Raw genomic sequence first — 26,827 nt, 5'->3', positions numbered from 1 at the left:
CGGGTGTCGGGTCGCTGCCGTTAATTAGTCGTTGCCAAGCCAAGACATTAGCTATCCTTCTGCGAAACAAGCCACTCAAGAACGCTTTCATAACAAAGCACAAATTGACTCAGGTTTTGGACCATGCTGGGTCGCTGTGTACGAAAGTCTTCCACGGTTTTCGAAATCAGGTCCAGTTCAGTGTCACGAATTTCTTTCGATTCTTCCTTCGAATTGGTGGGGTTAAGTGCACGCTGTCGTTTGAGAATGTCTAGCACAGTGTCGACCGTGCAGAATGTTCCAGTTCGTCCACACCCAGCACTGCAGTGGACCAAGATCGGTCGCTGGCCAAGGGGTTCGGCCTCCTGGTTACCGAAACCAGCATCACTGGTAGATCGAGCCACTTTGTTACACTGCTCGATCAGATTGAGAAGGTGGGTTGGCTGTGAAGTGGTGCCAAAGTCTGGCCAGTATGGGTATTGAATCTGCGTAATGTCTCGCAATGGTTGAAAGGGGAAATTGGAGTGTTGAAGACTGAAATGGCGGACGATTATGACTGGATTCTCATTGGACTCGTTGGGACTCTGGGCTGACTTGTCTACTGCCTTGGATTTCTTCAATGAGGGGTCGATTGGACACCCCTCGGAGGACTCCACATCGATGTATCTCTCTGAATAGGCCTTCACTTGGAATGGTCCATAATCGGCGGTCCGCCAGTAAGGGTGACTCTTGACTTGTCCACGCTCAAACTCGGCGGTCAATGAGACGAGCAGCCTGACATCTTGTTCCCAAACAACGCGCCAAAAGTCCTGTTTCATTAATGTTAGCGGGAATTGTAGGGGGGGAGAAAGATAGCACTCACGTTAAAAGTGTCCGGAACCGGAGCCTGAGTGGCAATATAACGCCGGTTGCTCAAATCACCTTTGATGTGATTTGCATTGACATAATCGCAGTCGCCCAGCGGGATCCCTTCAAGCCTAACACGAGAGTGTTCGAAAGGATAGATATCGTTATATCGATTTTTCGTGCCCTTCTCAATTCCCGCAACACGATACTTCTTGGCTGCTCCCCCGGCAGCGGCAGAAGGGCCATCATAAGATAAGGCCTGCTTCATGCGCTCCAATTCTTTCTTCTCCAAGCTTAAGAATTTATCCGAGACGATTTGGCCCTCGTTCTTGGCATCAGACGCCTTTCGAAGCCACGGAGGAAGGGCTTGTTGCTGTGATTCGGACATATGTTCTGGCAACTTCAGAGACATCTGCCCGACTCCGCCCATGAGATCCATGTTCTGGCGAATATTTCCAAAGAAAGGGTTGGCAGCCGAAGATGAATCTGGAATAGCACAGCCTCCTACAACAGGAGCAACAGATCCAAGATTGATACTCATGGAGGGTCGCTTCTTAGGAGATGGCCCTGATGTCTGCAACTGTGGTCGGTGAATTAAGCGCGGAAATCGGGCCGAGAAACCCTTGAAGCCATCCTGTAAGATCAATCCTTCACCTGCCCACCCCTCTGCCTCGAATTTGCCAATCACATTCAAAAGAGGGACGGCATCCTTTGCATCAGTCGTGGCGGAATCGTAGACAATGATTATGCTGCAGTTTTTCCACCGAGCGAAATTTTGTTTATCACTGTCATTTGTGAATGTGCCTTGGAGTTTCTGCGTGTTAAACGAACGTCGCTTGAGAAGTGTGGTTGGAATGCAGAGGTTTAAAGAGCCTTTAATATTGGACTGTGCAAAATGCGTGTATGCGCGAACATCCAGCAGAAGAAGGTTTTTCGAATCATTTTGGATTATTTCAGTACATCGCTCGATTGAAACCCAGCGAGATGGCGTCATAGGTGAAATAGCGTCTGCAATTACAAGAAAGTCAGTTGAACAGCCATTATCAGGTAGATATATTTGGCGACGTATTTGCTTACCCTGCGAGACAGACCCTGTCCGTTGTTGGGCTACCATGCCATTTCCTGTGATACTACCATGCATTCTAGTGCTTGCCTCACCACGGGCCACGGACGGAACGGATGTGTTAACATCCTTGGTAGAGGGACGCCTTTGGAGGAAAGACTCGCGACGCCCTTTATCGATATCAGACTCTGATCTCAACAGGTTCACCAGTCCCTCGGAGGCAGGCTCTTGGGAATAGAGTTGAAGCTTCGGGCTATGAAGTGCGCCAGGTAAGGATGCCCAGTTCTTTTGTACGTGTGGGGCCGGGTTCGACATTGGCGGGTTGCCGGAGTTTTCCACTGCGAGGCCGAAATAGTTGGGGCCCGGACGCTCTGACAGGGAGGCCGTCGCTGGAAAATTGGAATTCGATGGAGATAACACGGGATGAAAGGCGGACCTTCCATCATGGAAATACCCCTGTGCAGTCTGCGTCTGCGCACCCTGCGCCCATGGGGAGGAGGGTGATCGCCCAGGACCTGTCATGGTCACTGGTGCTACTCCTGCCGCTTCAGGTCGAGGAAAATGTGTCGGTGTCGGATAGTAACAGAATGGGTCAAGACAGCATTTAGAACGAGAGGATGTCAATTCTGCTATCAGCGGGTGAGGCCGAGGGGATGTGTGTGTGTCAAGGTCGGGGATGTACTAAGGTGTGCTAGCGTGTGGTCCGTCAAGAGAGTCGAAACCAGCAGAACTGACGTAAGGCAGGATGATGTAGCAGAGGGGCAGAAGGGCAGAAGGGTCAGAGGCGAAAAGGGCCCAGCCAGGACCAGGACCAAGATCAACAGGACCAATGGATGAGAAGAGTGGGGAGGCTGATATCAGAAGACTTGGATTCCCATGATTATTAAGAGAACCGAGGGGGGGGGGGGTGACTGGAACTTCGGGGATTCCAGAAAAAAAAAGGTATGACGTTATTGTGGGGATCACGGGTTCTCGGCTGGACTTTGGCCATTCCCCAGTTGCATGGATCGCGATCTAGATGAACTCTTAGGTATGCACTCAACACAGATGTGCATACCTGAATGAGCTAGGTCTGACTGCATATACAACTACAAGCCTGCCTGCAGAAATGGTAATCTTTGACGAGATCACCCTCAGGAAGGGGGTGCCCCACCCGTGAGCAAGTCGCCACCGACGTGGAGGATTGATTTCGGTGTATCTATGCAGCTAGCTACTAACTAGTAGTTAGCCGCTACAAGTGGTTATAATCCGTACGATTATGTATTGTACAATTCACAAGATATTATTTACAATGGCTTTATGGCAGTATCCTTCAGACCTACGAGTAGCCTCGCATGAATGCTGTCAGCATTTCGAGGCACTAAAACATACTACTCCCTCAACTAATACAGCGCTTAACGCTCCTGCCAGTTCATAGGGGCCCGGCCGAACCTACCACTCCACTTCACTCCATCGCTGCACGTCAATATGACATGATGATATTCAGGAGAGGTTCACACCTGAGGAGGGTATCTGGCCAGTCGTGTACTGGCCAGCTCACTGGGTAAATGTTGACCCAGGCATGGTTGTTTTAGTGCAGAGAAGATCACACCAATATACGAGTACGAGTAGCTCGCTGTTGTCTTCTCTGCCCGTCGGTCCATAATATATTCTGGAATGATCATCGGCTCATGCAGGGTTGAAGCTCGTCACAACTGCCCCTTCTGCCCTTGGAAAAAATTGAAGCATAACTTGGCGTCCAAATGTCAGATACTCCCAGGGTCTTTCAAAGTTTTCCATCCGGTTCGCCTTCGAATCGCTTCACTCGTGTTTGTTCCCAGTTATCCAGATCCTTTGCCATCAGTCTCTGTAAGTAGAATTAGAATACTGTCACGCCAGATGATCCGTTTTCGGGAGCTAGGTAGAATATGCATACGTAGTATTCTTCACGTTCATCGCCGACAACTCTGCGGCGTGGGTTTCGTTTGATTCCTTCCTCCCCGTCGGGTCCCTTAAGTCCAAGTTCGAACACTTGGTCTTGACTCAATTGCTGCACTTTACGATCGTATCGCTCATAGCGGAGAGCAGCGGCTGGTGTAAGAGCAAATGAGCCAGCGACAATAACGGCCATAAATGGAAGTCCGAAGAGGAGAAAAGGGTGTCGAGAGAGGCGCGTTCGGTAGAGGGCTCCGAGCCGTTCTCCGAAAGAAGAGGATGCGGTGGTCGCCCGGCGAAATGTTTTAGACTGGAATGCAGGCATTGTGAAACTGCTGTAGGTGAGGGGACAGACTTTTAGTTGAAGTCAAAGTCAAACCAGAGGAACGAAGTAAAGAACGAAGTCAAGAGGCTCCAGGCATGTCCAACAGAGAAGTGTTGCGCAACTGATGGGCAGATCCGGCGAATTGATTTTCCGGGATACCGGGACATTTTGTTTGGGGCTCCCAGCTCCAATCCAATCCAATTCAGTCCAGAGCTCGCCAAGTCTCAAGATTTAACTGCCACTTACAACTCCCCGTGGTTGTTGGCATAAGGGCAAGGCATTTCCCCAGCTAACTTTAATCTCAATTGATTGTTGGGGCACTTTTCGCGATTGAAATCCCTTGGGCATCCACTATCCTCCGTCACAGGATCTCCGGTAGATTTTACATCCTTCACCTCGCGCAAAGCTCGCGACAGAGTCGCGACAATCTCCACTACAACTCAGGCGACAGAAGCCCTTGAACCTCTCCTTTGATCTCGCCTACGCATTGCGCATAGCCTCGATGGCATCAAATACAAGCTCTCTCTTCGGAGGGGGTGGTCTTGGAAGCACACCAACCCCTCAGCAGTCGAGCCTTTTCGGGTCGAACACCGGTTCGAGTGCATTTGGGTCCGCCGCCCCTTCAGCTGGAGCTGCGCAGGGGGGGCAGACCTCTTCGCTATTTGGCCAACCCCAGAGTCAGCAGCAACAGCCGGCCCAGACACCTTCACTGTTTGGCCAACCCCAGAGTCAGCAACAACCCGCCCAGTCCTCTATACTAGGACAGACTCAGCAATCAACCAACGCCGCTCAAGCACAAGGGGGAGCCTCCGCCCAAGCAACACAGCCTGCTTTCTTCAACAGTCTGCTGGAGCGTGGTAAAAAGCGCCCACTATCTTCAACTGCACAAAATGGAAACTTTGAAGATATCCCCAGTCTTCAACTCGGCCTGGATGATATTCGGAGGAAGGCAAGGGAGTTGGGTACATCTGGAAACAAGGACGCCCAGCAAACCACGAGCAAAGCGTAAGCTGATCCGTCACTCCTCTTTCTATAAAAAAACCCCCCCCGAAATACCTTTAACTAACTGTCAAATCTTACTTCCGCCAATAGCCACTATTTACTTGCCTCTTCTGGGATCGCTCCTAGTCGCACTTTGCGTGACCTTAGATCTCTAGACCCGCAAGCATCCGTCGCTGCGACTAGAGAAGTGGACAATTTCGACCCCGATAATCAACGCTTCCTGCGAAATATCCAACAGCGTGGTCGGCAGGCCATGATCGTGGAGAGCCTCTCTCGCGCCCAGAGAGACTTCGATTCATTCTTGGAAGAAAAGGTCGACATGGACTGGGAGGATCAACGCCGGAGAATCTTTGATCACTTTGGACTTTCTCAAAAGGATGCTGCCAATGCTGGTGGTCAACTGAAATCCACCACGACAGGAGCCTTTGGCCGATCGGGAAGACAATCCAAGCAAGCAGGCCTGAACCCTGGCGCCGCTGCATCTCGCAGGAGCGTCTTTGGGCGTTCCGGTCTCGATAGATCTGTTATTGGGACCCCCGGAGCGGGCCTGGCGAGTCGCCAACTTTTCGAAGACCCTGCGGAGCGCAGCGAGGGACTGGCTGCACCTTCAGCAAATTTGAGATTCTCACGTGAGAAGATGAGCAACTATGCTGCGAAGGTTCAGCATCTGAACAATGTTCGACTTCAAGATCAAACTTACCCAGTTCTCCATCAGTTCTCGGAGGTAGAATTGCAATCCGGCGGCGATATTCCCCACCAAATCTTTGACGCCTATCAAGCTCTGATCAATATTGTTGTCGAGAAGCCAAACATTTCTGGCGCCGAGGATCCCCTGGCTGTGAAAGAGCGTCATTACGCCGACTCCTATCTGGAAGAGTCCACAAAGTCCCGCACGGCAATTAAACTCAAGCAACGAATCATTGAGGGATCAAGAACCTACCTGGAACACATGTTTTACAGCCAGGTGGAAGCTGACATTGCCAAGAACCCTCGCGAAGCGCAGGTTGGTGGTATTCCCAGTGTGATCAATAAGATCCGTGCGTATATTCGCCTTCGTGCGGCCAGGAAAGATCTGGCACCAGATGGAACGGAGCTGCAGATGATTGGACCGGATTATTGCTGGATTCTCATCTTCTACCTTCTTCGATCCGGCCATATCGACGATGCGGTCCTGTACGCGACGAGCGACGGGGGATTCAAGTCAATGGATCACAAGTTTGTGACTTATATTGCTACCTGGGCGAAGGAAAGGCGACTGCCCCGGGATCTGCAGCAGAAGATCAACGGCGAGTATCAACAGCGTGTGCGAAACGCCCCCGAGGGTACTGTTGACCCGTTCCGAATGGCCTGCTACAAGATCATTGGACGATGTGATCTTAGAGAACGACGTCTGGATGGTGTCAATCAGAGTGTCGAGGATTGGATGTGGCTGCAATTTTGCCTCGCGCGAGAGGATGACCGCGCTGAGGAGGCAGCCGGCGACATCTTTGGCCTCGAGGATATTCAAACTGATATCACAGAGATCGGTCAAAGGGTGTTCACCAAAGGACAGGACGGGCCCGGCGGTTACGGAACATTCTTCCTCCTTCAGATTCTGGGAGGCATGTTCGAGCAGGCTGTGGCGTACCTAGGTACCTATAATTCCGTTGCGGCTGTTCACTTTGCTATTGCACTGGCATACTACGGTCTCTTGCGTGTGTCAGACTTCTACGTTTCCGGGGATGAAATCCGTAAGCCACCGCCTTTTTCTTTCCGTTCTTCAATAATCTGCTAACCATGACCTTCCTTGCACAGTTTCTTTCACAGTGAAGCAGTTCCCGCAAATAAACTTCGGTTACCTCATCACCCAATACACGCGGGAATTCCGAACCGGAGACGTCGAGGCTGCAATTGACTACTTCACATTGATCTGTCTTAATGCAGACCTTCCGGGGGCGTTGGGCAAATCCCAGTCGTCCGTATGCCACGAGGCATTGCGCGAGTTCATTCTCGAGACCAGAGATTTCGCCAAATTGCTCGGCGACATTCGTTCCGACGGATATAGAATCAAGGGTGTGATCGAGCAACGCCTTTCCCTGATCAACCTCACAAACCAGCAAGACTTCTTGAAGAACATCACTGTCCAGGCTGCTGCGGTGGCAGATGACAAGGGATTGGTGACCGATTCCGTCCTTCTCTACCATCTGGCAGAGAACTACGACCGAGTGATTGAAATCATTAACCGGGCACTGTCAGATGCCATTGCTGTTGAATTAGGCGGCGCCGTCTCCAAGCTTCAACCTCTTCGGCCCAGAGCTGAACAAGGCCAGCAAGACGAGCCTGGCAGTAGTCTCAGCCTAACTACCGTTGACGACCCCGTCGCTCTCGGCAAAAACATGATGAGTCTGTATGAATCTCAGCCCATGTATTACGAAAATATCCGACCGATTCACAAAGACTCTTGTATCCTACTGATCCGGATGATGGAAGCCAAGATCGAGGTTGAGGCCGGCAGATGGCCGGAAGCACTCGACGCCATCGACCGTCTGGGCGTTCTCCCACTTCGCGCCAACGGCTCAATGTCCCACATTCGCAGCGCCGCTCAAGCATTCTCCTCCTTCCCGGAGATCATTTCACGCAACATCGGTCCCGTCATCATGTGGAGTATCGCGTGCATTGGCTACGAGCGTCATAAGCAGACTTCGGGGCCTTATGACACTGCCACTCACCAGGGCTTTGCGGAACAATTGCTCGGTATGGCTAAGGATCTCATGGTCTTTTCTGGAATGGTCAAGTACAAATTGCCTCCTAGGGTTTATGAGGCTTTGGCTCGGGCTGGTGCCGATATTGGTGCGTACTAGATATGATACTAGTTAGTGTTTAGTTTAGGGGATGAGGTAGGATATTGCATCGGAGAGTGTTCTGTATTTCTCTTAATACACTGGCAAATATCGACTTTTATCTTATTTGGTGCGATTGAATGTTCCCATGTCGTACTCCCTAGTCTTTGGGGTCGTGCCACTCACGGCTTGATATGTTGATTTTTGAAAAGAACAATCAGTCCTCTTTGTGTAAATTTCAGTGGTTCCTTTGACCTCTGTGCCTAGGATTTCATAATCTGTTGAACAATGGGGTTCAAGTTGCTGCCAGTGCCTGTATCAATCGAAGAGCACTGTTGTTGACACCATTGACCCCGGCCTGGTAGTGCCTTCCTCAAAGCACTTTAATTGCCTGTAGCCCCTGGCACCTTCCGTACGTTACGTTTGTTTACATAAATGCTATTCCTGCCCCCGGTTGTCCTTTCTTCTTCTTCATCCCCTCTCACTTCTCACCCTCCAGGACTCCTGTGAACAGTGCCTGTCTTGCAAACTTGAAGTTTGACGGGCGATTCCATTAACCGAGAGTGACTCGAACTCTACGAGTCGAGCTTTGGCAGTGGCTCGTTGTTTGCCGAGTATATGAGTGATTTGAATTCACATATGCGCTACTTTTCAAGAGGTTGGGCATATTGTTATCGGCATCATAGTCGCCCACTCCCACACACGCCACTCGTTCTACACAGCATTGAGCAAGGGCCCCGTGGCCTCCCTCCGTCGCTGGATCTACTTCCAGTGCCGTAGTCTTGAGACCATCGTTGAACATTCTGCCAGTTCAAAAGGCCCCGAGTTCCGCCAGGACAATGAAGACCAGATTCCGGAAATGTCGAAGTACGTGCATAGGAATTAAAATTCTCATGATCAAGCAGAGGACCTGGAAACTATCGATCCTGACGTCTGCGCGATGCTAAATAGTATGTCTCTGTGGGAGAGGTGTACCGACAAGCCTATCTTTGATTCAAAACAGCACCAGGTCTAATTGGCAAGGCTATCTAATTAATTGATGGCCATCCGACGGACGGCATCTCGTTCTTTAACATTATCAGCGAGAGCCCTGACAACATCGAGGCACTGCTGGCACAATCCACTGAGAACCAGATGACGACCAAACACCGATAATTGCTTGATCCCGGTCATCGAACAGAGCTTGTCATGTGTGGAATGTGCAAGCTCGCGAGTATACCACCTTTCAGTTACCCAAATCTGATCCTAGTTGGGTTGGAAGGCGGTTCATAGAACAAAAGTGATCCTTATGGGCACAAGCACAAATGGGGAACACTACCTCAGCCTGTCCACGGAGTCAGTGTAGGTAATACCATTGTACCTGAGTAGATAGCGCTGACCTAGATCATAGAGGAAAGCAATTTTGATATCTCATCTATAAAATATGATCTATACACCAGACTGCTTATATATTGTGCAAGCCTTACTAACCACACTAAAGCACGATAACCAAGGCTCACTATACAGTATTTTTAAAGAATAAGCTTAAATAGGAGTAGTATTATTTATTGAATCTTTAGTGCTTCGCCAGAGGAGAATTAAATAAAGACAAACCTATAATTTACCATGGTTATCAAAGGCGCCTCGGCAGAACCATTGGAACGTGTGGTGGGTTTGCCCCCACTGCGCCTGCCAAGCCTCTGGGGATTCTCGCCGCGCGACATTTTATCCGCTGTGCACCCTCAAGCTTCATTCGATCTGTCCATGGAGTGGAACTTTACTATCGCCTCGAGGATTTGCCGGCCTCATCAACCGGTAATCCACTAAACCCACCCGCATGCGCGCTGCTGGGCTTTAGCACAATATGGATCACGACGCCGACCATGAGCCAGATCCAGCTTCAGGTCTAGGCTCATGTTCAATAGCACCGGAGAATGGCTCGACAGGTCGAGCTAGTGCAGCACAGGCCAGAGATGATGTGGATCACACTGAAGAAGAGCTAAAGCTCGTATCACCCGTTCCACACGAGGCGATGCACGAGGCGATGGATGAGGATCCTCAACATTCGGGTTCGGATCACCCCGCGACACCAATGAATTTGTCCGGCGCGTTGGAGAAACAAGCCAGACAGGCCGAAGCCAACGCCAACGCCAACGATTCAAGCTCGGACAACGCATCCAATGAACCCGCGATCGCGGAATTGGAGGAGAAATCGGGTCTTGCCTTGTTCAATAACCCGCCCAATCTTTCGAGGATCCGCCGGGTGCTATTCGAGTGCAGTGACGCTATCGAAATCAGTCTTGAAGAATATCAAACCTATTGGCCATTTATTGACAATGTATGGGTTAAACAAAGGTCCAATTCCAGCAAAGAGGGCCACTGCACAACGGACTATTATATGTGTCGATTACGAAGGCCGACGCATCGCAGATCTGAGACTCAACCTCTGCCAGAAGGGAAGCGTCCCCGGAAGAAACGCGTACGGGAAGGGGGCATGTGCAATTTTCAGATCAAGGTTGTACGTTTCGAAGGCGCTTATTCGACCGTGACTATCGCCAGAACGCCCGGAAGCAGCGACGTTCATTCTCATGATCTCGACTTTATCGATCGAGTGAAGCGGAACTCTGGGCTCATGGAGTCGGCGCGAAAGGAATCATGCAAGGGCTACCTTCCGTCATCTATATACACCAAATTCCAAGAATATCCTGAAATGCTTTCGGAAGCTGGAGGTCGATTCTTGACAGTCACGGACGTACGCAATGTTTCTGCGAAATGGCGCATCCAGAACCCGGAGGTCAAGCTCATTCCGCATGATGGCTACGAGTACCTAAAGGGTCATGGGATCGTGAGGTCCCAGGGTGCGGCGGAACGCTCCAACGAGACGATATCGGCCCAGTTACGAGTCCACCCCCAGGACTCGGCTCCGGCTCTTCCTCCGGATATCCTTTCTTTCCCGCAATTTTCGTTGGACTTTTTACAGCCTTATTTACCGAATCATGCCGATCGTCGCGGCGAGTTTCCTCACGTCACGTTGTCCTACGCCTCATCTATGGACTCCAAGATCTCTCTCCGGGCGGGCATGCAAACGGTGCTATCTGGACCCGAGGCGAAACTAATGACGCACTACCTTCGTTCTCGCCATGATGCTATTCTTATAGGCGTGGGGACCGTGCTTGCTGATAACCCCGGTCTAAACTGTCGTCTCAGAAGGAGCCGGGGGGTTCGGAGGCCTTGGAAGGATGTGGCAGCCACGCCCGGTGGTGATTGATCCCACAGGAAGATGGCCTGTTCATCCAGACTGTCGAATGTTACGGACGGCAGTGGAGGGGAAAGGAAAAGCCCCGTGGGTGGTGGTGTCACCGGGTGCGCAAATCAACCCACAAACTCTTATGATGCTCAAGGGCTATGGGGGCGACTTCCTTCGAATTGTGGAATATAATCAACACTGGCGATTACATTGGGAAGGTGTTCTTCGAGCACTGGCATCTGAAGGAATCAAGAGTGTTATGATTGAAGGCGGCGGAACAGTCCTCAGTGAGCTGCTCAACCCGGAATACACCAACTTCATCGACTCGATCATCGTGACCGTGGCCCCCACTTACCTGGGTAGCGGCGGTGTTAGCGTCAGCCCACACTCCAAACTTGACCAAGAGGGCAACCCTAATGCCGCTTTGAATCCGCGCGAGGTAAAGTGGACTCCACTGGGGCAGAATGTCATCATGTGTGGCAAAATTCGACCACACGAGGAGGAGCGACAGGGAGATTAGAGTGTGAATGGCAGTGGTAATTGCAATGGCAATTGCAATGATAACTTTCTTTGAATATAGACATGAATATTTAGCAATAATGAATGACCATGATGATAAAGAAAAGTAAAAAGTAAAAACAAAAGTACAAAGACGTTAAACTGCATTAAATTCTTAGGTAAGGGGATTATTCACTCGGCGCGGAATGCCGCATTATTTACGTTCTGCCACCCTCGAGCTACTCTTTTTTTTTTCTTCCGCTTTGTCGCGTCTTTGTTCCATCATTCCCAACCCCCTTTCCTTTACGGCTTTGTAGCATTCCAAAGCCACAATGCCTCCAAAAAAGTCTACCTCTACAGCCACGAGCTCTTCTACGAAGGCCGCTGCGCCCAAGACGAAGACCTCGACCTCTGCGAAGGCGACCACTCCCGCGCCCAAGTCTACTTCTACCAAAGCTACACCCAAAGCTACCTCCAAGTCCACCACTAAGGATACCACAAAAGCGACTCCCGCTCGCGGACGCCCTAAGAAGATGGAAACTGAGACCGCGACAAAGGCTGCCCCCCAAGGCTTCGGTGAAGAAGGAGACTGCGGACAAGTCACGTAAGCCTGCGAAGACTGCCGCCGCTGCTACCACCACTACTACCGCTACCAGCGCGTCTCGGAAGCGCAAGGCCGACGAAGTTGAGGAGAAGCCCCGTGAGATCAAGAGGTCTCGCGTTGTTGAGCCGAAGGCACCGAAGGCCCCGAAGGCACTGCCGCCAAAGGTCGTCATCAACAATGCCCCCACAACACGTCTGAATGTGTTCGTCTGTGGCGAGGGAAGCTCTGGTGAGCTTGGCCTGGGATCGGCTAAGAACGTTATTGATGTGAAGCGACCGCGTCTGAACCAGCTCCTGGCTGCCGACAAGGTTGGCGTTGTCCAGGTCGCGGTTGGTGGTATGCACTGTCTGGCCCTGACCCACGACAACCAGATTTATACTTGGGGTGTCAATGATCAAGGCGCTCTGGGTAGAAACACTGATTGGGATGGCGGATACAAGGATATGGATGAGGGCAGTGACTCGGACTCCGATGACGATGACAGCGGATTGAACCCCCGGGAGTCTACTCCCACCGCAATCCCCGATACATCCTTCCCCAAGGGTACTGTGTTTGTTCAGGTTGCTGCTGCCGATAGCGCGAGCTTTGCGCTTACTGATGATGGCCTTGTCTATGGCTGGGGAACTTTCCGAGTAAGATTGAACAAATTGTGAAACTCTACGCTCAAATGCTAACATGGTCTTTTTCTCTCTCTCAGAGCAACGACGGTATTCTCGGATTCGATGAGACCCATCGCGTTCAAATGACCCCGATCATCATTCCTGCCTTGAAGAAGATCACGACCCTAAGCTGTGGTGCCAACCACGTTCTTGCGCTTAATGATAAGGGCAAGGTTTTCGCCTGGGGATCTGGGCAGCAGAACCAGCTCGGCCGAAGAATCGTGGAACGCAACAAGCTGCATGGACTGCAGCCGCGCGAATTCGGCATTCGTAAGAAGATTGTCGCCATTGGTTCCGGTTCCTATCACTCCTTCGCCATCGCTCAGACCGGTACCGTTTACGCGTGGGGTCTGAACAGCTTCGGCGCAACCGCTGTCCGTGAGGGCGCTGGTGATGATGAAGCCGCCATTGTCCACCCCACTATCGTCGATTCGCTCTCCAACAAGGATATCGTTCAGCTCTGTGGTGGTGCCCACCACTCTATCGGTAGAACTTCAGATGGCAAGTGTCTGGTTTGGGGCCGTCTGGACGGGTTCCAGAGTGGCCTGAAGGTCGATTCTCTTCCCGATGATGCTGTTATCAAGGACGAGCGTGGACGCCCCCGTATCTTGATTTCGCCTACCCAAGTGCCCGGAATCAAGGCCAAGGGTATCGCCGCCGCTTCGGACCACTCCCTCGCCGTTGATGTTGATGGACGTGCCTGGTCCTGGGGATTCTCGGCTACCTACCAGACTGGCCAAGGTACCCAAGATGACATTGAAGTTGCTACCGTGATCGATAACACCGCTACTCGTGGGAAGCAGCTTAACTGGGTTGGTGCCGGAGGCCAGTTCTCCGTGTTCACCTGCCCGGCGAGCGAGTAAACCGATAATTCTCCGACAGACCTTGCCTCCTGCCCCTAGTAGTCTTGCTCGGTATGTCTCGGGGGAGTTAGGGGATTTTCTTCCCCTGCACTTTTTCCTGTTTCCAATATTTTCCAATCTGCGGCGCACAATGTGAAATTAGCTCCTCTCCTACAATCAAGCTAGGCATGTCAATTATAATAATAACGAAGATCCTGCTACCTTTTGGGGTGCGCTTTATCTCTGATCTTTGTGTTTGCGTTTGCGAATTACGGAGTAAAAGGATGTAAATGTGTTGTGTTTCATGCGTGTCATTATGTACAAATTAGAATCTTTAATAGGGTTTTCTGACTGCTACAATCCAAGTTCATTCATAGCTTCGTAGTCGGCGTCAAAGTCGTCCATGTTGTTTTCGTTTTTCTGCGGCCCCGGCCCTGACGTTGGCTGTATTCCCGGCATTTCATTCTCTTGCTCTCGGAGGAGGTCTTCAAGATCGTCGAGTTCGTCGTCATCGGGTTCGGGATGGCTGGTAGGCTGTTGCCGGGTATCTGCTTCTGGGTCTGGAATGAAGAGTTGATCTGCATCTGCATCTGCATCTGCATCTCCCGAAGGGCCCGCCGGTGGTTGTGTCTCGCCATTCTGATTCTGATATGAAGAAAGTCTCGTGGGTAGTTCGAGCGTTTCTATCGTCGGTTCGGGATCATTCCTGAAGAGCTTTTGTTTCTCTTCCTCAATCCATTCTCGTCGCATGGTTTGGATACGTTTGGTGTGGCCTAGTTTTTCGATCATGGCTAGACCGTCTGCGAATTTGGCGCGGGGAAATAGGTCGTCTAGCCAGAGTTGATAGAAGTTTAAAAGACGGGCTGCATCGGAGAACTATGCAATACAGAAGCTTGTTAGTATCTTAGTCTCCTCTCTGATGTTGCGCTGATCCTCACTCACCTCATGTCCTTTGCCTTTGAATCGGAGTTTCTTTTTCGCTGATTGCCGTAACTTTGGAATCCCGGATTGTGAAAGAAGACTGGTGACCCGGTTAGTTCAGTTCTGCTCCTCTCATATCCATATGATCATGTACATGAACAGAACTGGCGGGGTTTGTCGACTTACCGGTTCTCATCGAGTTTCGCGACCGGCTGACGTTTCTTGGTGACTTTGACCTCTTCGTCAAGACCTAATCCGAGTGATGATGGGTCTCCGGTTTTTGCTTTGGAATTGGCATTATCGACATTGGAATCGTTGTTTTCGGCGAAGATGTCGTCGAGGCCGACGTCGTAGTTGAACAGATCGTCCAAATTGGCGGGGGAGCTTCCTCGCTCAGGAGTAGAAGGCATGATGGTATGTTACCTTTGGCCGGATATGTAGAATCCAGTAGAAGCAGGGAACGTTGTCGGAGTCGTCGCTGCAACTAACCAAGTAAATCCATTGACAATTCCAGACATAAACCTGCCGGCGACCCCAGAACGCGTGCCCGCGGCAGTAAACGCGTCCTAAGCAGCCAATCATATGGCGGGTAATCGGCCATGGAAGCTAGTCCCGATGTGGCTAGCTACCCATGTCTGGCTGCTCTGATTACCTAACATTTCAACTTCCCATGTTCCGAACTCGACTCTGCACCTAACCCGCAATCCCACCTCCGCGCAATCTTGAAGATGGCTTCCGATCCTAAGGCGGCCGTGGCCGTTGTGCCACCCAAGCTGACCACCTCCGAATTTCAAGTATGATTGACCCCATACCCATCCCAATTGATCCGCCAAGCTAACCTTCCGCTCTCACCCAGGTCATTGACACCGATCCGTATGTTTAACTGACCCCCCAGCCCCAACCCCTCGACCCGGGCCCTGCCCTGCCCTCGACCTGAGATCAACAACTCACCAAAATTGAACAGCCATGTGCGCCGTGTGTTTGGATATGCTCGGAGCTCCGACTACGCCCTGGCCGGTGGAGCGGCTGCCGCTTCCCCTCTTGCGTTCTGGGCCATGGAGAAGATGAGCCCCACGGGCGTTGGCCGCGGCGGTTTCTCTCCTATCATGCGTCTTGCAAGTGCGATTGGATTGGTCGGTGGTCTTCACATTTTGTATCAGCGATCTTGCAGTACGTTTCCTTCCCCTCCGCGGACCTTTTTTGGTCACAATGGCAATGCAATCGAGATGAAATGCTCACAAATTACAGACCGTTTCTACGGATTCGCCGAGAACAAGAGGGAGGTTGAGATGGATATGCGCGAGATGGTCGACAAGGTCAAGCAGGGCGAGCCCCTGTACGGCGTTTCGCAGATGTCCAACTACCTGCAGGGTGTCGCTGCCCGCAACTCCCGGTACTCCCAGCTGTTTATCCATGTTGTGCCTTGGGCCAACTTTGCCAACCACAACCAGGTCAGTTCCCTCCTCTGCTAGGTTTCATTAACATCGTGTTGAATAACTATGATACTAACACACGAATAGCACGGTGTCGACACTGCCAAGTACTACCAACAAGCTGAGCGAGAGCTTGAGGCTGAGCGGTTGGCCAAGGCTGGCTCTGCATGATTTGAGTTTAAGTTAAGAATTACTTCAAAATTATCCTGTTCCCGTGAAGTTGCACGATTTCTGTACACATATCCTTTTTTGTGTTTTATTGAGGCGCCCTTGAAATTAAGAATACAAATTTCCCCATCACATTATGCAAGCCCAGAACGCCAGATGCTTTGCATGTAAAGTAATCCCATCAAGTCTAGACCCATTGAAGATCGACTTCCAGCATGGGTGAAAAGCAGTTGTCACACATCATACCACACATCCCATCATACACGAGGATATACTCAAACAATGGGCATGAAATCCTGGTCGCCGTCCTCAAAATCAAACGTCGTGTTCAGCGCACGATTCTTCTTCGGTCGAGGGTTAGGCGCTGGTATCAGTGTTAGCCTTGTTCTTTTCCTCTCCTCTCCTCTCTTCATTTCATAATAGTCTTACCCTTTTCATTCTCTTGGATGTAAAATTGACGGAGCAGAGTGATCGCTTCTTTTCTGTAAAGCCCGACGTACACGGGGTAAGGCGGATCGATAGATTTACTATTGATCGAGTTAGAATTAGATTAGACGATCCATTGAAACGGATTCTAAAGGGGGTGGGATGGGAAGCAAACACTCACTCGGAATGAATCGTCAGCACGCCCCCAACACCTCCGAACCTCTCATTGTGAGTACCCACGAAGACACTCCGGATCCCGTACTGCCGAAGGGCGGCGGAACACATAATGCATGGCTCGACTGTAACGTAGAGGTCGGTCTCCTTGATGGCAGACTTGGGATAGGTCTGGAGCATTTCTGCGATGGCGAGGAATTCGGCATGTCGTGTGCCCTAGAGGATACTGTTAGCTATCACCACTTTTGACTTGGATTTTTTTTTTCTCTTGGCATCGTTTGCAGATGGAGAACGAGGCAAGCAAGACAAACAACGCAACGCAACGTACATTCATTGAACGATTGGTATCATTCATACCCGATCCCACAATCTTGTCATTGTAGACTAGGACACAGCCGACTGGGGTCTCCCCAGTAGCGAGTGCCTTTTCGCCCTGGAAGGTTTTGTCAGCTTGATGGAATAGGTTGAAGGTGTAATCTATAAATGGATCTCACCATCGCAAGTGCTTGCTTCATGAAGTAGCCATGTCGGGAGTCTTCGAGAATGACTGGAGACTTGACTTCCTGCTCCATGGTTGGTGGGGCGATTTGTGTCACCAGGCGAAAATATCAATATCAAACTTGGATTCGGGTATGTTGAAGAGATTAGTTGGAGTTGCAAGTTTGTATGAGTCGTGAACGTGAGAAGGAAGAGAAAGAAGATGGCGGTTTCTCTTTTCGAAGAAGCGGCGGGAAGTTCCCGCACTGAAAACTCCAGCCTTGAAGTACTCATTTACATACAATATAATAAATACTTATTAAACTTATGTACTTAGCTTGAATATGGCAAGATTGTAATTCTACGGCAATTGTAATAAATATTATCCTTTCCATTCCAACCTCCTCATCCTCATCAAACCGGCGAAAATCGAAAATCGAAAATGCGGACAAGGTGGGTACAATTGATGCCTGAGGTGTCGGTAACATATCGCTCCGCGTCCGCGTTTCTGCATCTCTTCTCTCGTAACCCGTGTCAATACTGGATACATCATTCGGTTCGTGGAAATGTTTGTTCCATATGGCAGCGGGCACAAACCAAGCACATGGCATTATGTCTAATGGACAAAGACCCGCAGAGCCAGCCTCATCCCTTCTTGCGGCGCACTTCGCCCCTCGTCTGACATCTCATGGACACGATGCGCAACGACTTTCGCGAGAGACCTTTTCACAGCTTCGTCAGGAACTTCTCGGCGATAGACAGAGCCAAATCCGCGCTGATGAAGGGATCACAGACATTAACAAGTTGATATGCATCGTTCTGAAGGCAGGCCTAGAGGTTAGCCCGAACAGCAACAGCAACAACAACAATCCAGAAGAAGAAGACGTGGAAGGACAGATTCTGGACTGTTTGGATATTATCCAAGCAAGCATTGAAAAGGCACCCCAAGTGCTATGGGATAATTCGGACCCCCTCATTTTGGGCGAGGATGTTCACGCGCCATTGTTTGCTTGGCTGATCCTCCGACTGATCAGATTGGCTAGTATCTGGCAATCGGAAACTGTCCAGTATCGAATCCAGCAGGTTTTAATGCAAATTTCATGTCTTCAATATAAGCAAGTGCGATCATCAGCTTCGTGCTATAGCATTCTGGCTTTCCTTCGGGCTTGTACCTCAGGTTCGTATATTACCGCTATGCTGAGATCAGCATTACTATGGCCCGAGCTAACTTAAGACAGATATCATATCTACACTCGAATCTTCCTTAAATAAGGGCTGGCACAGGTCTTACAGTCCGAAGCTGTCATTGCCTGGATCTATCGGATCGCTTCTGATAGATCTGGACGATCTAACTCTACCCCATGACCTAGTGAAGAAGCCCACAGGGCTAGGGCCCTTCCCTCAAACCGTCGCACTGGTTTCTCACCTGCTAGATTCTTTCAGTCCGAAAGCACCCGTGCAGGAATTTGAAAAGCTCCAGAATCTTGATCTTCGTCAAAATCTCTCGGGCGTCCTGAACGGTTTCAATCGCCTGCGAAAGGTCCTAGTCAAATGGTTGCAGGAATTAGGTTCGAACCTGGGCCCTGGCGAGGATAGAGTGCCAATTCAATTTTTGATGCATGTCCATCGCTTCTGCCTCTCAAAATCTACCTCGTCAGCTTTGTTGTCGGACGTGAGCTTGACTTCCGCATGGCTACAATGCCTCGGTGGTCTTCTCGGGCCCAGTGTCACGCATGGACTGTCGAATTTGCAGATAGAGCTTGGAAAATACCTGGAAGAGATGGCAGAGTCGACAAATCAATCCAAATTGTTCGAACACCAAACAAGGGAATTGCTTTTGCCGGTCCTTGTGGATCTTGGTCGTGAGGAGCAGAGTACCAAGCCAATCGAGGCCTGTCTTCTGGTAAATATTGACATCCTATATTGGCAATGGGATCTTCAACCAAGCTAATATTCTCAGAATTCAATCCAGAAACTCCACTTGAGGTTACTGGAGACAGCTAAGTCTCCAGTAAACCTACATGATATCTCTACCTCACAAAAGAGCCCAGATACCGAACAAATGGGAACCAGTCAACAACCAGTGATTTTGGATAAGGAAGAAGAATGGACAGAAGACACCCGGGCTCCAAAACGACTTTGCATCACTCCTGGATCTACTTCCAGTAGTCTGCTCCAGTTCCTCACGGGTAAATTGTCATCGCTCCTGAATTCCGGTGATAATTCGACGGTGAAAAGTCTCCGGAAGACAATCGAGTAGGTTCCATGGCGTTTTTTTCATGATTGTGATTGGAGCTGTTATTGACATTTAGCCCTTTTGCAGGAGTTCATACACCCAAATCTCCGAGCCCCAAAAAAGTGAAATCCTGGAAATCGTGGGCAAGCTTTCTTGCGCCCTAACCGGAAACCTTTTCCAAAGGCCTTCTGAGGTTATATCGCGCGAAATTCTATTTTGCGAAGTGTGCGATGGTGGACAACAAGAGCAGACGGCGGAATACGACGGGCAAAGCGAAGAAGAATTCGGCAACCTGTGGGAAATTTTCAACTTCATTCTTCCTAAATTGACGCGTACCCCCGGTCCGCGAATTGCTGCTATGATTGCTTTGAGAAGGATCTTGATGCACTCGACAAATCTGAATCAGATGCAGCTTTCAACGTCAACGTCTGGGGAGTTCTGCCTTCACTCCCTTCGAAGCTCTATTCGTGAGCTTCGAATTGCGACTGGGTATAGTTCAAATGCCACGGTTTCTTCTTTTACATAAGCTAATTATTATATAGACACGCGGTGCCTGCCTTTGTACGCCCAGATCTCCAACAAGACATCCGCCGGGCAAATTTTGTCGTTGTTCTAGAGTGGCTCAAGAACCTTTCGGAAAAGGATGACATGCCTTTACAGGAGGCATGCGTTTTGACATTATGTCGACTTGCAAGGGTCTCGGATGACGAGGAGAAAAACATCATTTTACTACGCCTATTAGAATATCTTGGACATCCAAATCCATACGTCTGTGCGATTGCCTACAACGAGGTGAGTTGCTGGCACCGTCCTTGCTTTCACTCATCATCAGATTAACATTGTAAATTAGCTTTCCAAACTCGCACAGCAATTCTCCCTAACTCCCGCAAGCCTGTTCCGGCCATACTGGAGAACGCTTTCGGTGGCAGTGGTCAAGAACCTTCAATCCCGCCCATACATGGCCGAGCAGCTGTGTGAGCTGTTAGGAATGAAAGTTGATAGCTTCCTACGGCTGACGGAGGTTCATATTCTTCCTTACTTGGTGCTGACGAGAAGACGAGATATAATCTCCCGGATTGGGGCAAGTCGCAATGAAGGCGAAACGCCTTTTGATGTTTGTTCGGAGAAGAATAATCTCGCTGCAATCTTGGCTTTTCTTCTCGCTCAACAGTCAAATGATCCGGAAGCTATGATCATGTCTCTCCTCGCAGAAATAGATTCCGCTTTTAGAGGTCGTACGTTGGCTGAGCTTGTGAGAATCGAGCCTATTTTGATTGCCTGCGATTTACTCAAGAACCTTGGCAATTCGGGTGATCAGAATAGGGAGAAATTCCAACAAGCTCTCTATCGACTCGCTTCCTTTATCCCTCGAAAATCTTCACACAGCAGTTCTTCCAAAAAGTCAGACCTTTTGATCCATTTCATTGAGGAGCATGTCCTCGGAATCATTACCCAATTTGCGAATGCAATCAATGATTTCCAAGTGAGGCAGACACTAGCAGAGAAAAGGCGAAACCTCAAGGCGATCGAGGAGATGATCAACATCGCCCAAGGCCATGTTAGCAATGCGCTGCCTCAAGTCAGCGCCTGTCTGCGGTCAGCACTAGAGATTGAAGAGTTGTGCGACCATGCCTTTTCAGCCTGGAAGACTCTTATCAGCTCACTCAGCGATGAAGACATTGAGCCCCTCATCGACCAAACACTGGCCATCGTCATCAGATATTGGGGGATATTGACCATCGAGAGTCGGCAAAGTGCCTATAGACTCATCGATCATATACTTACCAATCATCCGAATCTTGTGCGGGATACTTTTAATACAATGCCTTCGCTATCGTCTATTCCCGAGCTTCACCCACTGGAGGCTAGGGTCAATGAACTCAGATCTCAGATGGATGTTCGAAGTCAATTTTTAGCGCTTGTTCGTCGCTGTCAAAGTGAGAATGCCACAGTTGTCGAACAGGCGCTGAAGGAGCTGTCCCCTTTTCTTTCAGAGAATGAGGAGTTCCTTCATGTTTCGGTTCTCAGTGAGCAGCCTGATCCTATCATTGCTCAATTGATGAGGGCATTGCTAGATTGCTGCGTTAAATTTAATAGCAGCTCCGATCCCATAACTTTGCTTTCGTCGCAGTGTTTAGGTCTTGTTGGCTGTCTTGACCCCAATCGCGTGGAAACAATTAAGGAGAAAAAGGATATCCTTGTTCTATCGAATTTTGATCGGATGGAAGAGACAATGGAGTTTGTGCTTTTCTTCCTCCAGCATGTTCTTGTTGATGCATTCTTGTCTGCTTCTAATACGAGAGCCCAAGGATTCCTAGCATACGCCATGCAAGGTCTGCTCAAATTTTGTCAACTCAACGTGGCTGTTACTCAGACTCAGCGAACCAGAGATCTGCAAGGAGATGAAAAGTATCAGCGATGGATGGAACTGCCTGAAAGTGTGCGTAATACTTTGACGCCCTTTTTGACATCAACATACACCGTCACAGTTGTCACAACCAACTCCAAAGTCAACTACCCTTTGTTTTCTCCCGAGATGACACACAGCGAATGGCTGCGTACGCTAGTGCAAGACCTCCTCGAAACAGCGAGCGGTGATAACGCGAAGATTGTATTCGCTGTTTGCAGTCGTGTTGTCAAGGGCCAAGATATTTCAATTTCTTCGTTCCTCCTCCCTTTCGCGATCTTGAATCGTGTTGTTGGGGGTACCGAACAAGAGCAGCTGGATCTTCAGCTGGAGCTAACCAAGGTGCTCTCGCACCCTCTCCCCGACACAAATAGCAATCTTCGAGAAACAATTCTCAGCTGCAGTCAGGTAAATTGTTTTCTTTTCATACTCGATTTCGATCTGCCAATGTACTGACTGATACTTCGTGGTTCGCAGAGTGTTTTCGAAGTCTTGGATTATCTGTCAAGATGGCTCCAGGGCAAGAAAAAACACATGAGTGGTCTTAATCAACAGGCCCATCAGTCATCAAATCGATCGCATAGGGAGGCTGCCCGGGATCCGCTCCATGCCAAGTTTTCATCTCAGATCAAATCTGTCGAATCATTACTGGCTTCAATACCCCCCGAAAAAATCTCCAAGCGAGCTGTTGAATGCAAATCCTTCTCCAGGGCCTTGTTTCACTGGGAACAGTATATCCGCAAATGCAATTCTCAAGTTGAAGTGAACGAGCAGTCCAATCCTGAGGCCTTGTACCAGCGACTTCAGGATATCTATAGTCAGATTGATGAACCGGATGGCATTGAAGGTATTTCGAGTCATCTTTCAGTACTTGACATCGATCAACAAGTTCTCGAACACCGAAAGGCTGGAAGATGGGCCACTGCTCAAAGCTGGTATGAGTTGCAGCTTGAGAAAGACTCGAAGAATGTGGATGCACAGTGGAATCTTGTCACTTGTTTGAAAGAGTCTGGGCAGCAAGGTATCTATCTCCCAGCCACCTTTGTTATTTCGAAGAGCACCAGTTAACATAATGCAGATGCGATTCTCACTCGTTTCGAGGTTCTCAAAGAAGATAAGCCCGCAGCCTCCCGCTTTTTACCATTTGCAGTCGAAGCCTCGTGGATCACCAGTCGATGGGAAAAGCTACAGGGATATCTTGAGCTCTGTGAGGAATCTGGGACTGGTGAATTCAATGTGGGTATCGGGACTGCTTTGAACACGCTGCGCCTACCTAATTCCGGAGCTGAATCATTTACGGATATTGTGAATGGCTTGAGACTCCAGGTTGCGAAATCATTGAATGCCAATTCCGTGGCCTCGCTGCAATCTTGTCATGATGACATGCTACGGCTGCATGCATTGGCAGACGTGGAATCGATAGCTAATGCAGAAGCCAAGGGTCCGGGGTCATATCAAGGGCTTCTCAAGGCCCTGGACAGACGGCTGGATGTTCTCGGTGGTTACATTGCAGATAAGCAGTATCTTCTAGGTCTCAGGCGAGCGACGATGGAACTAGCGTATGAATATTCGATTACATCTTTCGTGGCGAAACGACAACTAATTATTCTCACAGGGGACCTTTTCCGAGTTCAGATATTGCGGCTGCGTGGCTTACGAGCGCCCATCTCTCGCGAAAGGGCAATTTTACTAGCCAGGCATACCATTCAATGCTCCACGCAGCCAGGTTGCAGGATCGATCGGCTACCATTGAACATGCAAGGCTTCTTTGGAAAGATGGACATCACCGCAAAGCCATTCAAACGCTGGAGGGCGCTATATCCGCGAATGAAGCTAATCCCCCAGAGTCAATTTCGGTCGATTCCGACACAGCGTCATCTCTCTCTGGTGGCTCTGGAAAGCACCAAGGTGTGCTAATTACCGCTCGTGCGCATCTTTTACTTGCAAAATGGACGGATAGGGCTGGTCAGACACATTCCCAAGCCATTGTACAGCGATATCGTGAAGCGATCAAGCTATACCCGCGCTGGGAGAAAGCACACTACTACCTGGGAAAGCACTACAACAAGATTCTTGATTCGGAGAAGGCAAAGCCTATGGGCAAGGAAGCCCAGATCTATCTCAGTGGAGAGGCCACAAAGCTCGTGATTGACAACTATCTTCGCTCGCTAACCTACGGAAGTAAATACGTTTTTCAGACGTTACCGAAACTTTTGACGCTCTGGTTGGAACATGCCTCCATCGTCGATCAACCGATTGATCCAAAGAGAGGGGATAACGAAGAGTTTCAAAGACACACCAAAGCTCAACGACAGAAAAGTCTGGACGAAATGCATGCTCAGCTGAAGAAGTATATCTCTTCTCGTCTGCAGCCTGCTTTGTTGTTCACTATCTTGCCACAGGTTGTGGCACGAATCTGCCACCCCAACAGCACCGTGCATGATCTGTTGACTCGCGTTGTGGTCAAAGCTGTCCACTGTTTTCCACAGCAAGGCCTGTGGACTGTCTTGGCCGTGGTCAAGTCATCTAATAAGGACCGAGCATCAAGAGGATATACATGTCTCAAAAAGATCACGGTGAGTCACAAGATCATAACAGGATCACCACAGTCAAAAAGCTAAGGCTAAACGATACAGGAATACACCAGCAAGCATAAGACAGAATCGGCCCCCGATATTCATCGCATGATAAGCCAAGGTCAAAAGTTCTCCGAAGAGTTACTACAGCTCTGCCTGGCGCATGTCGAGGAGAGGGTCTTTAAAGTCAACCTCGCTCGCAATCTGGGATTCAATCACAAAGTGGCTCCGTGCCGGCTAGTGGTGCCATTCCAGGCCATGCTAATCCCGAGTTTACCTTCCAGTCATGATTCGGAATATTTGAAAGGGTTCCGACCATTTCCTCGGGATCCAACTACCATTGACGGTATGTATAATATCCAAAGACAATGTCCTCCCTGTACGTCGTGGTGGCTCAGCTAACTTGTTCTCTTTTTTTCAGCCGTTCTTGATGAAGCGCAGATCTTGCACTCTGCTCAGCAACCACGAAAGATCAGCATTCGAGGCTCAGACGGGAAAATTTACAATGCGCTGTGCAAACCAAAGGACGATCTGCGTAAAGATCAACGTTTGATGGAATTCAATAACATGATCAACCGTTTCCTCAAGCGAGACGTGGAATCAAGCACACGACGAATGTGTAAGTGAAAGTTTTCCAGGGCCGGAGTTGGTTATTCTCAGTTATTCTTATGACTAACCTGAATCAAGATATCAAAACCTACGCCGTTACACCTTTGAATGAAGAGTGTGGGTTGATTGAATGGGTTGATAATCTACGTACATTGAGAGATATCATCGCCAAGGGACTACGCGAGAGGGGTGCTGCACCTAATGTGAGTCTTTCTCTACTGGGTACTCTACCGGGCTCCTTTTTCTGGCTTTCTTTGCTATTCCAATGATCCTTGCGAAGAAAATACATTGCTAATCTACCCGGAATAAAGTATACTGAGATCAGACACTATCTCGACGAGATTTGTGCAGACCGTTCGATGACCAAATTACCTCTGTTCACTACGAAGATTTTGGCAAAGTCAGACCCCCCTTCCATTCCTTTCCCTGTGAGACTAGCGATATAATCGAGTAATTGCTAACAGCCTTGATCCTGTAGGTGTCCCCCCGTTCTTCACGAATGGTTCATCGAAATGTTCCCCGAGACCGAAGCATGGTTCGCCGCAAGGTTACGATACACGCGATCTTCTGCAGTGATGTCTATGGTTGGATACGTTCTAGGGTTCGTACCAGTCAATCAGATCAGATCTATTTTTGCTTGGGGGTTGATGGATGCTAACTGTAATATCTACCAGACTGGGTGACCGACACGGAGAGAACTTGTCTTTCGAAGAGGGTACTGGTGGTATCTTGCATGTTGATTTCAATTGCTTGTTTGACAAAGTACGTGCCTTGCTGTCAATTATATTCTAGTCATGAGTTACTTGGGCGAATATGCTGACCATCTAATTTACACAGGGACAAACGCTCGCAAAGCCAGAAGTGGTTCCATTCCGTCTGACGCAAAACATGGTCGATGCGTTCGGCGCCTATGGGTATAATGGTGAGCTTGAGCTTGAGATAGCGTGACCCTGCGGGTTATTGATTACTCTCAGGTTACTGAGTACTAACATGTCTATTTCTACCAATAGGACCATTCCGGAGAACATGCGAAATCACACTGCGTCTTTTGCGGCAGAACGAAGATGCTTTGATGACTATCCTTGAAACCTTCTTGCACGACCCAACTACAGACTTCATCGGGAAAAGAGTGAGTTTTCAGAACCCTTTCATCTGCTCCCTTTCCTCGGGACTATAAATGCAATGTAGACTAACCACGGCTGTTCTTTACACAGCGCCGCACTCATATCAATGTGCCTGATACGCCAGCCGGGGTTTTGGAAGATGTTCGTAACAAGCTCCGGGGCTTTATGTCGAAGCAACCCATTGCTCTTTCGGTCGATGGACAGGTGGATGAGCTGATCATGCAGGCCACCGATAAGGCAAACCTGGCAAAGATGTACATCGGGTGGTGTGCATTCTTCTAGACTTGATGGTATTCTGATTCTGCGAGTTTCGGGAACCCATCCCATAGTCGTAGTCCTACTCTTTAATATCAAATCAAGCCTGAAATAAAAGCAATCACAGTGCCCGGAGTCCTTGGGTGAATCCCATAATTCCCGGTGCCCTCGTACGGAATAGTTCAGATTAGTTAGCGGGCAATGAATGCTATGATTGGTGTCTGTGTTTGGTTGCGGTGATAAG

At 49.5% G+C, this 26,827-nt stretch overlaps 10 protein-coding genes across 10 annotated transcripts; 6 read left to right on the top strand and 4 right to left on the bottom strand.

Moving 5' to 3' along the window:
- Positions 1-47: 47 nt before the first annotated feature.
- Positions 48-2,410, bottom strand: ptpA (uncharacterized protein; the record flags this gene model as incomplete). The annotated part of the gene is made up of 3 exons (XM_057259773.1): positions 48-788; positions 842-1,833; positions 1,903-2,410. 3 exons carry the CDS (start codon positions 2,408-2,410, stop codon positions 48-50), a joined length of 2,241 nt encoding a protein of 746 aa, XP_057127605.1.
- Positions 2,411-3,653: 1,243 nt separating this feature from the next.
- N7481_000553 (cytochrome c oxidase assembly protein COX16) lies at positions 3,654-4,127 on the bottom strand (the record flags this gene model as incomplete). Its single annotated transcript, XM_057259772.1, has 2 exons — positions 3,654-3,734; positions 3,804-4,127. 2 exons carry the CDS (start codon positions 4,125-4,127, stop codon positions 3,654-3,656), a joined length of 405 nt encoding a protein of 134 aa, XP_057127604.1.
- Positions 4,128-4,629: 502 nt separating this feature from the next.
- nic96 (linker nucleoporin NIC96) lies at positions 4,630-7,969 on the top strand (the record flags this gene model as incomplete). Its single annotated transcript, XM_057259771.1, has 3 exons — positions 4,630-5,132; positions 5,220-6,859; positions 6,924-7,969. The coding sequence occupies 3 exons, from the start codon at positions 4,630-4,632 to the stop codon at positions 7,967-7,969; spliced, it is 3,189 nt and encodes a 1,062-aa protein (XP_057127603.1).
- A 1,822-nt stretch (positions 7,970-9,791) lies between these two features.
- N7481_000551 (uncharacterized protein) lies at positions 9,792-11,195 on the top strand (the record flags this gene model as incomplete). The annotated part of the gene is made up of 1 exon (XM_057259770.1): positions 9,792-11,195. One exon carries the CDS (start codon positions 9,792-9,794, stop codon positions 11,193-11,195), a length of 1,404 nt encoding a protein of 467 aa, XP_057127602.1.
- A 124-nt stretch (positions 11,196-11,319) lies between these two features.
- N7481_000550 (uncharacterized protein) lies at positions 11,320-11,694 on the top strand (the record flags this gene model as incomplete). Its single annotated transcript, XM_057259769.1, has 1 exon — positions 11,320-11,694. One exon carries the CDS (start codon positions 11,320-11,322, stop codon positions 11,692-11,694), a length of 375 nt encoding a protein of 124 aa, XP_057127601.1.
- Positions 11,695-12,004: 310 nt separating this feature from the next.
- Positions 12,005-13,798, top strand: N7481_000549 (RCC1 domain-containing protein; the record flags this gene model as incomplete). Its single annotated transcript, XM_057259768.1, has 3 exons — positions 12,005-12,276; positions 12,329-12,908; positions 12,974-13,798. The coding sequence occupies 3 exons, from the start codon at positions 12,005-12,007 to the stop codon at positions 13,796-13,798; spliced, it is 1,677 nt and encodes a 558-aa protein (XP_057127600.1).
- A 333-nt stretch (positions 13,799-14,131) lies between these two features.
- N7481_000548 (Chromosome segregation in meiosis protein 3) lies at positions 14,132-15,108 on the bottom strand (the record flags this gene model as incomplete). The annotated part of the gene is made up of 3 exons (XM_057259767.1): positions 14,132-14,653; positions 14,720-14,798; positions 14,885-15,108. The coding sequence occupies 3 exons, from the start codon at positions 15,106-15,108 to the stop codon at positions 14,132-14,134; spliced, it is 825 nt and encodes a 274-aa protein (XP_057127599.1).
- Positions 15,109-15,426: 318 nt separating this feature from the next.
- On the top strand, positions 15,427-16,302 carry N7481_000547 (putative NADH-ubiquinone oxidoreductase 21 kDa subunit; the record flags this gene model as incomplete). The annotated part of the gene is made up of 5 exons (XM_057259766.1): positions 15,427-15,492; positions 15,555-15,571; positions 15,663-15,868; positions 15,947-16,149; positions 16,219-16,302. The coding sequence occupies 5 exons, from the start codon at positions 15,427-15,429 to the stop codon at positions 16,300-16,302; spliced, it is 576 nt and encodes a 191-aa protein (XP_057127598.1).
- A 406-nt stretch (positions 16,303-16,708) lies between these two features.
- Positions 16,709-17,471, bottom strand: N7481_000546 (nucleoside deaminase; the record flags this gene model as incomplete). Its single annotated transcript, XM_057259765.1, has 4 exons — positions 16,709-16,826; positions 16,907-17,115; positions 17,228-17,332; positions 17,394-17,471. The coding sequence occupies 4 exons, from the start codon at positions 17,469-17,471 to the stop codon at positions 16,709-16,711; spliced, it is 510 nt and encodes a 169-aa protein (XP_057127597.1).
- Positions 17,472-17,955: 484 nt separating this feature from the next.
- Positions 17,956-26,610, top strand: atrA (protein kinase MEC1; the record flags this gene model as incomplete). The annotated part of the gene is made up of 18 exons (XM_057259764.1): positions 17,956-18,553; positions 18,615-19,279; positions 19,337-19,632; positions 19,700-20,101; positions 20,155-20,404; positions 20,463-22,427; positions 22,497-23,040; positions 23,098-23,578; positions 23,635-24,595; positions 24,656-24,941; positions 25,017-25,214; positions 25,283-25,407; positions 25,516-25,604; positions 25,683-25,805; positions 25,879-25,966; positions 26,042-26,126; positions 26,215-26,333; positions 26,419-26,610. 18 exons carry the CDS (start codon positions 17,956-17,958, stop codon positions 26,608-26,610), a joined length of 7,467 nt encoding a protein of 2,488 aa, XP_057127596.1.
- Between the last annotated feature and the right edge of the window lie 217 nt (positions 26,611-26,827).

This window comes from Penicillium waksmanii, assembly GCF_028829765.1.
Source record: "Penicillium waksmanii strain IBT 27052 chromosome Unknown utg000001l:1.0-4852451.0:1.0-4856178.0, whole genome shotgun sequence".
NCBI lineage: Eukaryota > Fungi > Ascomycota > Eurotiomycetes > Eurotiales > Aspergillaceae > Penicillium > Penicillium waksmanii.
The sequence above is the reverse complement of the archived record's forward strand: the minus strand, read 5'-3'. Positions and strand labels throughout refer to the sequence as shown.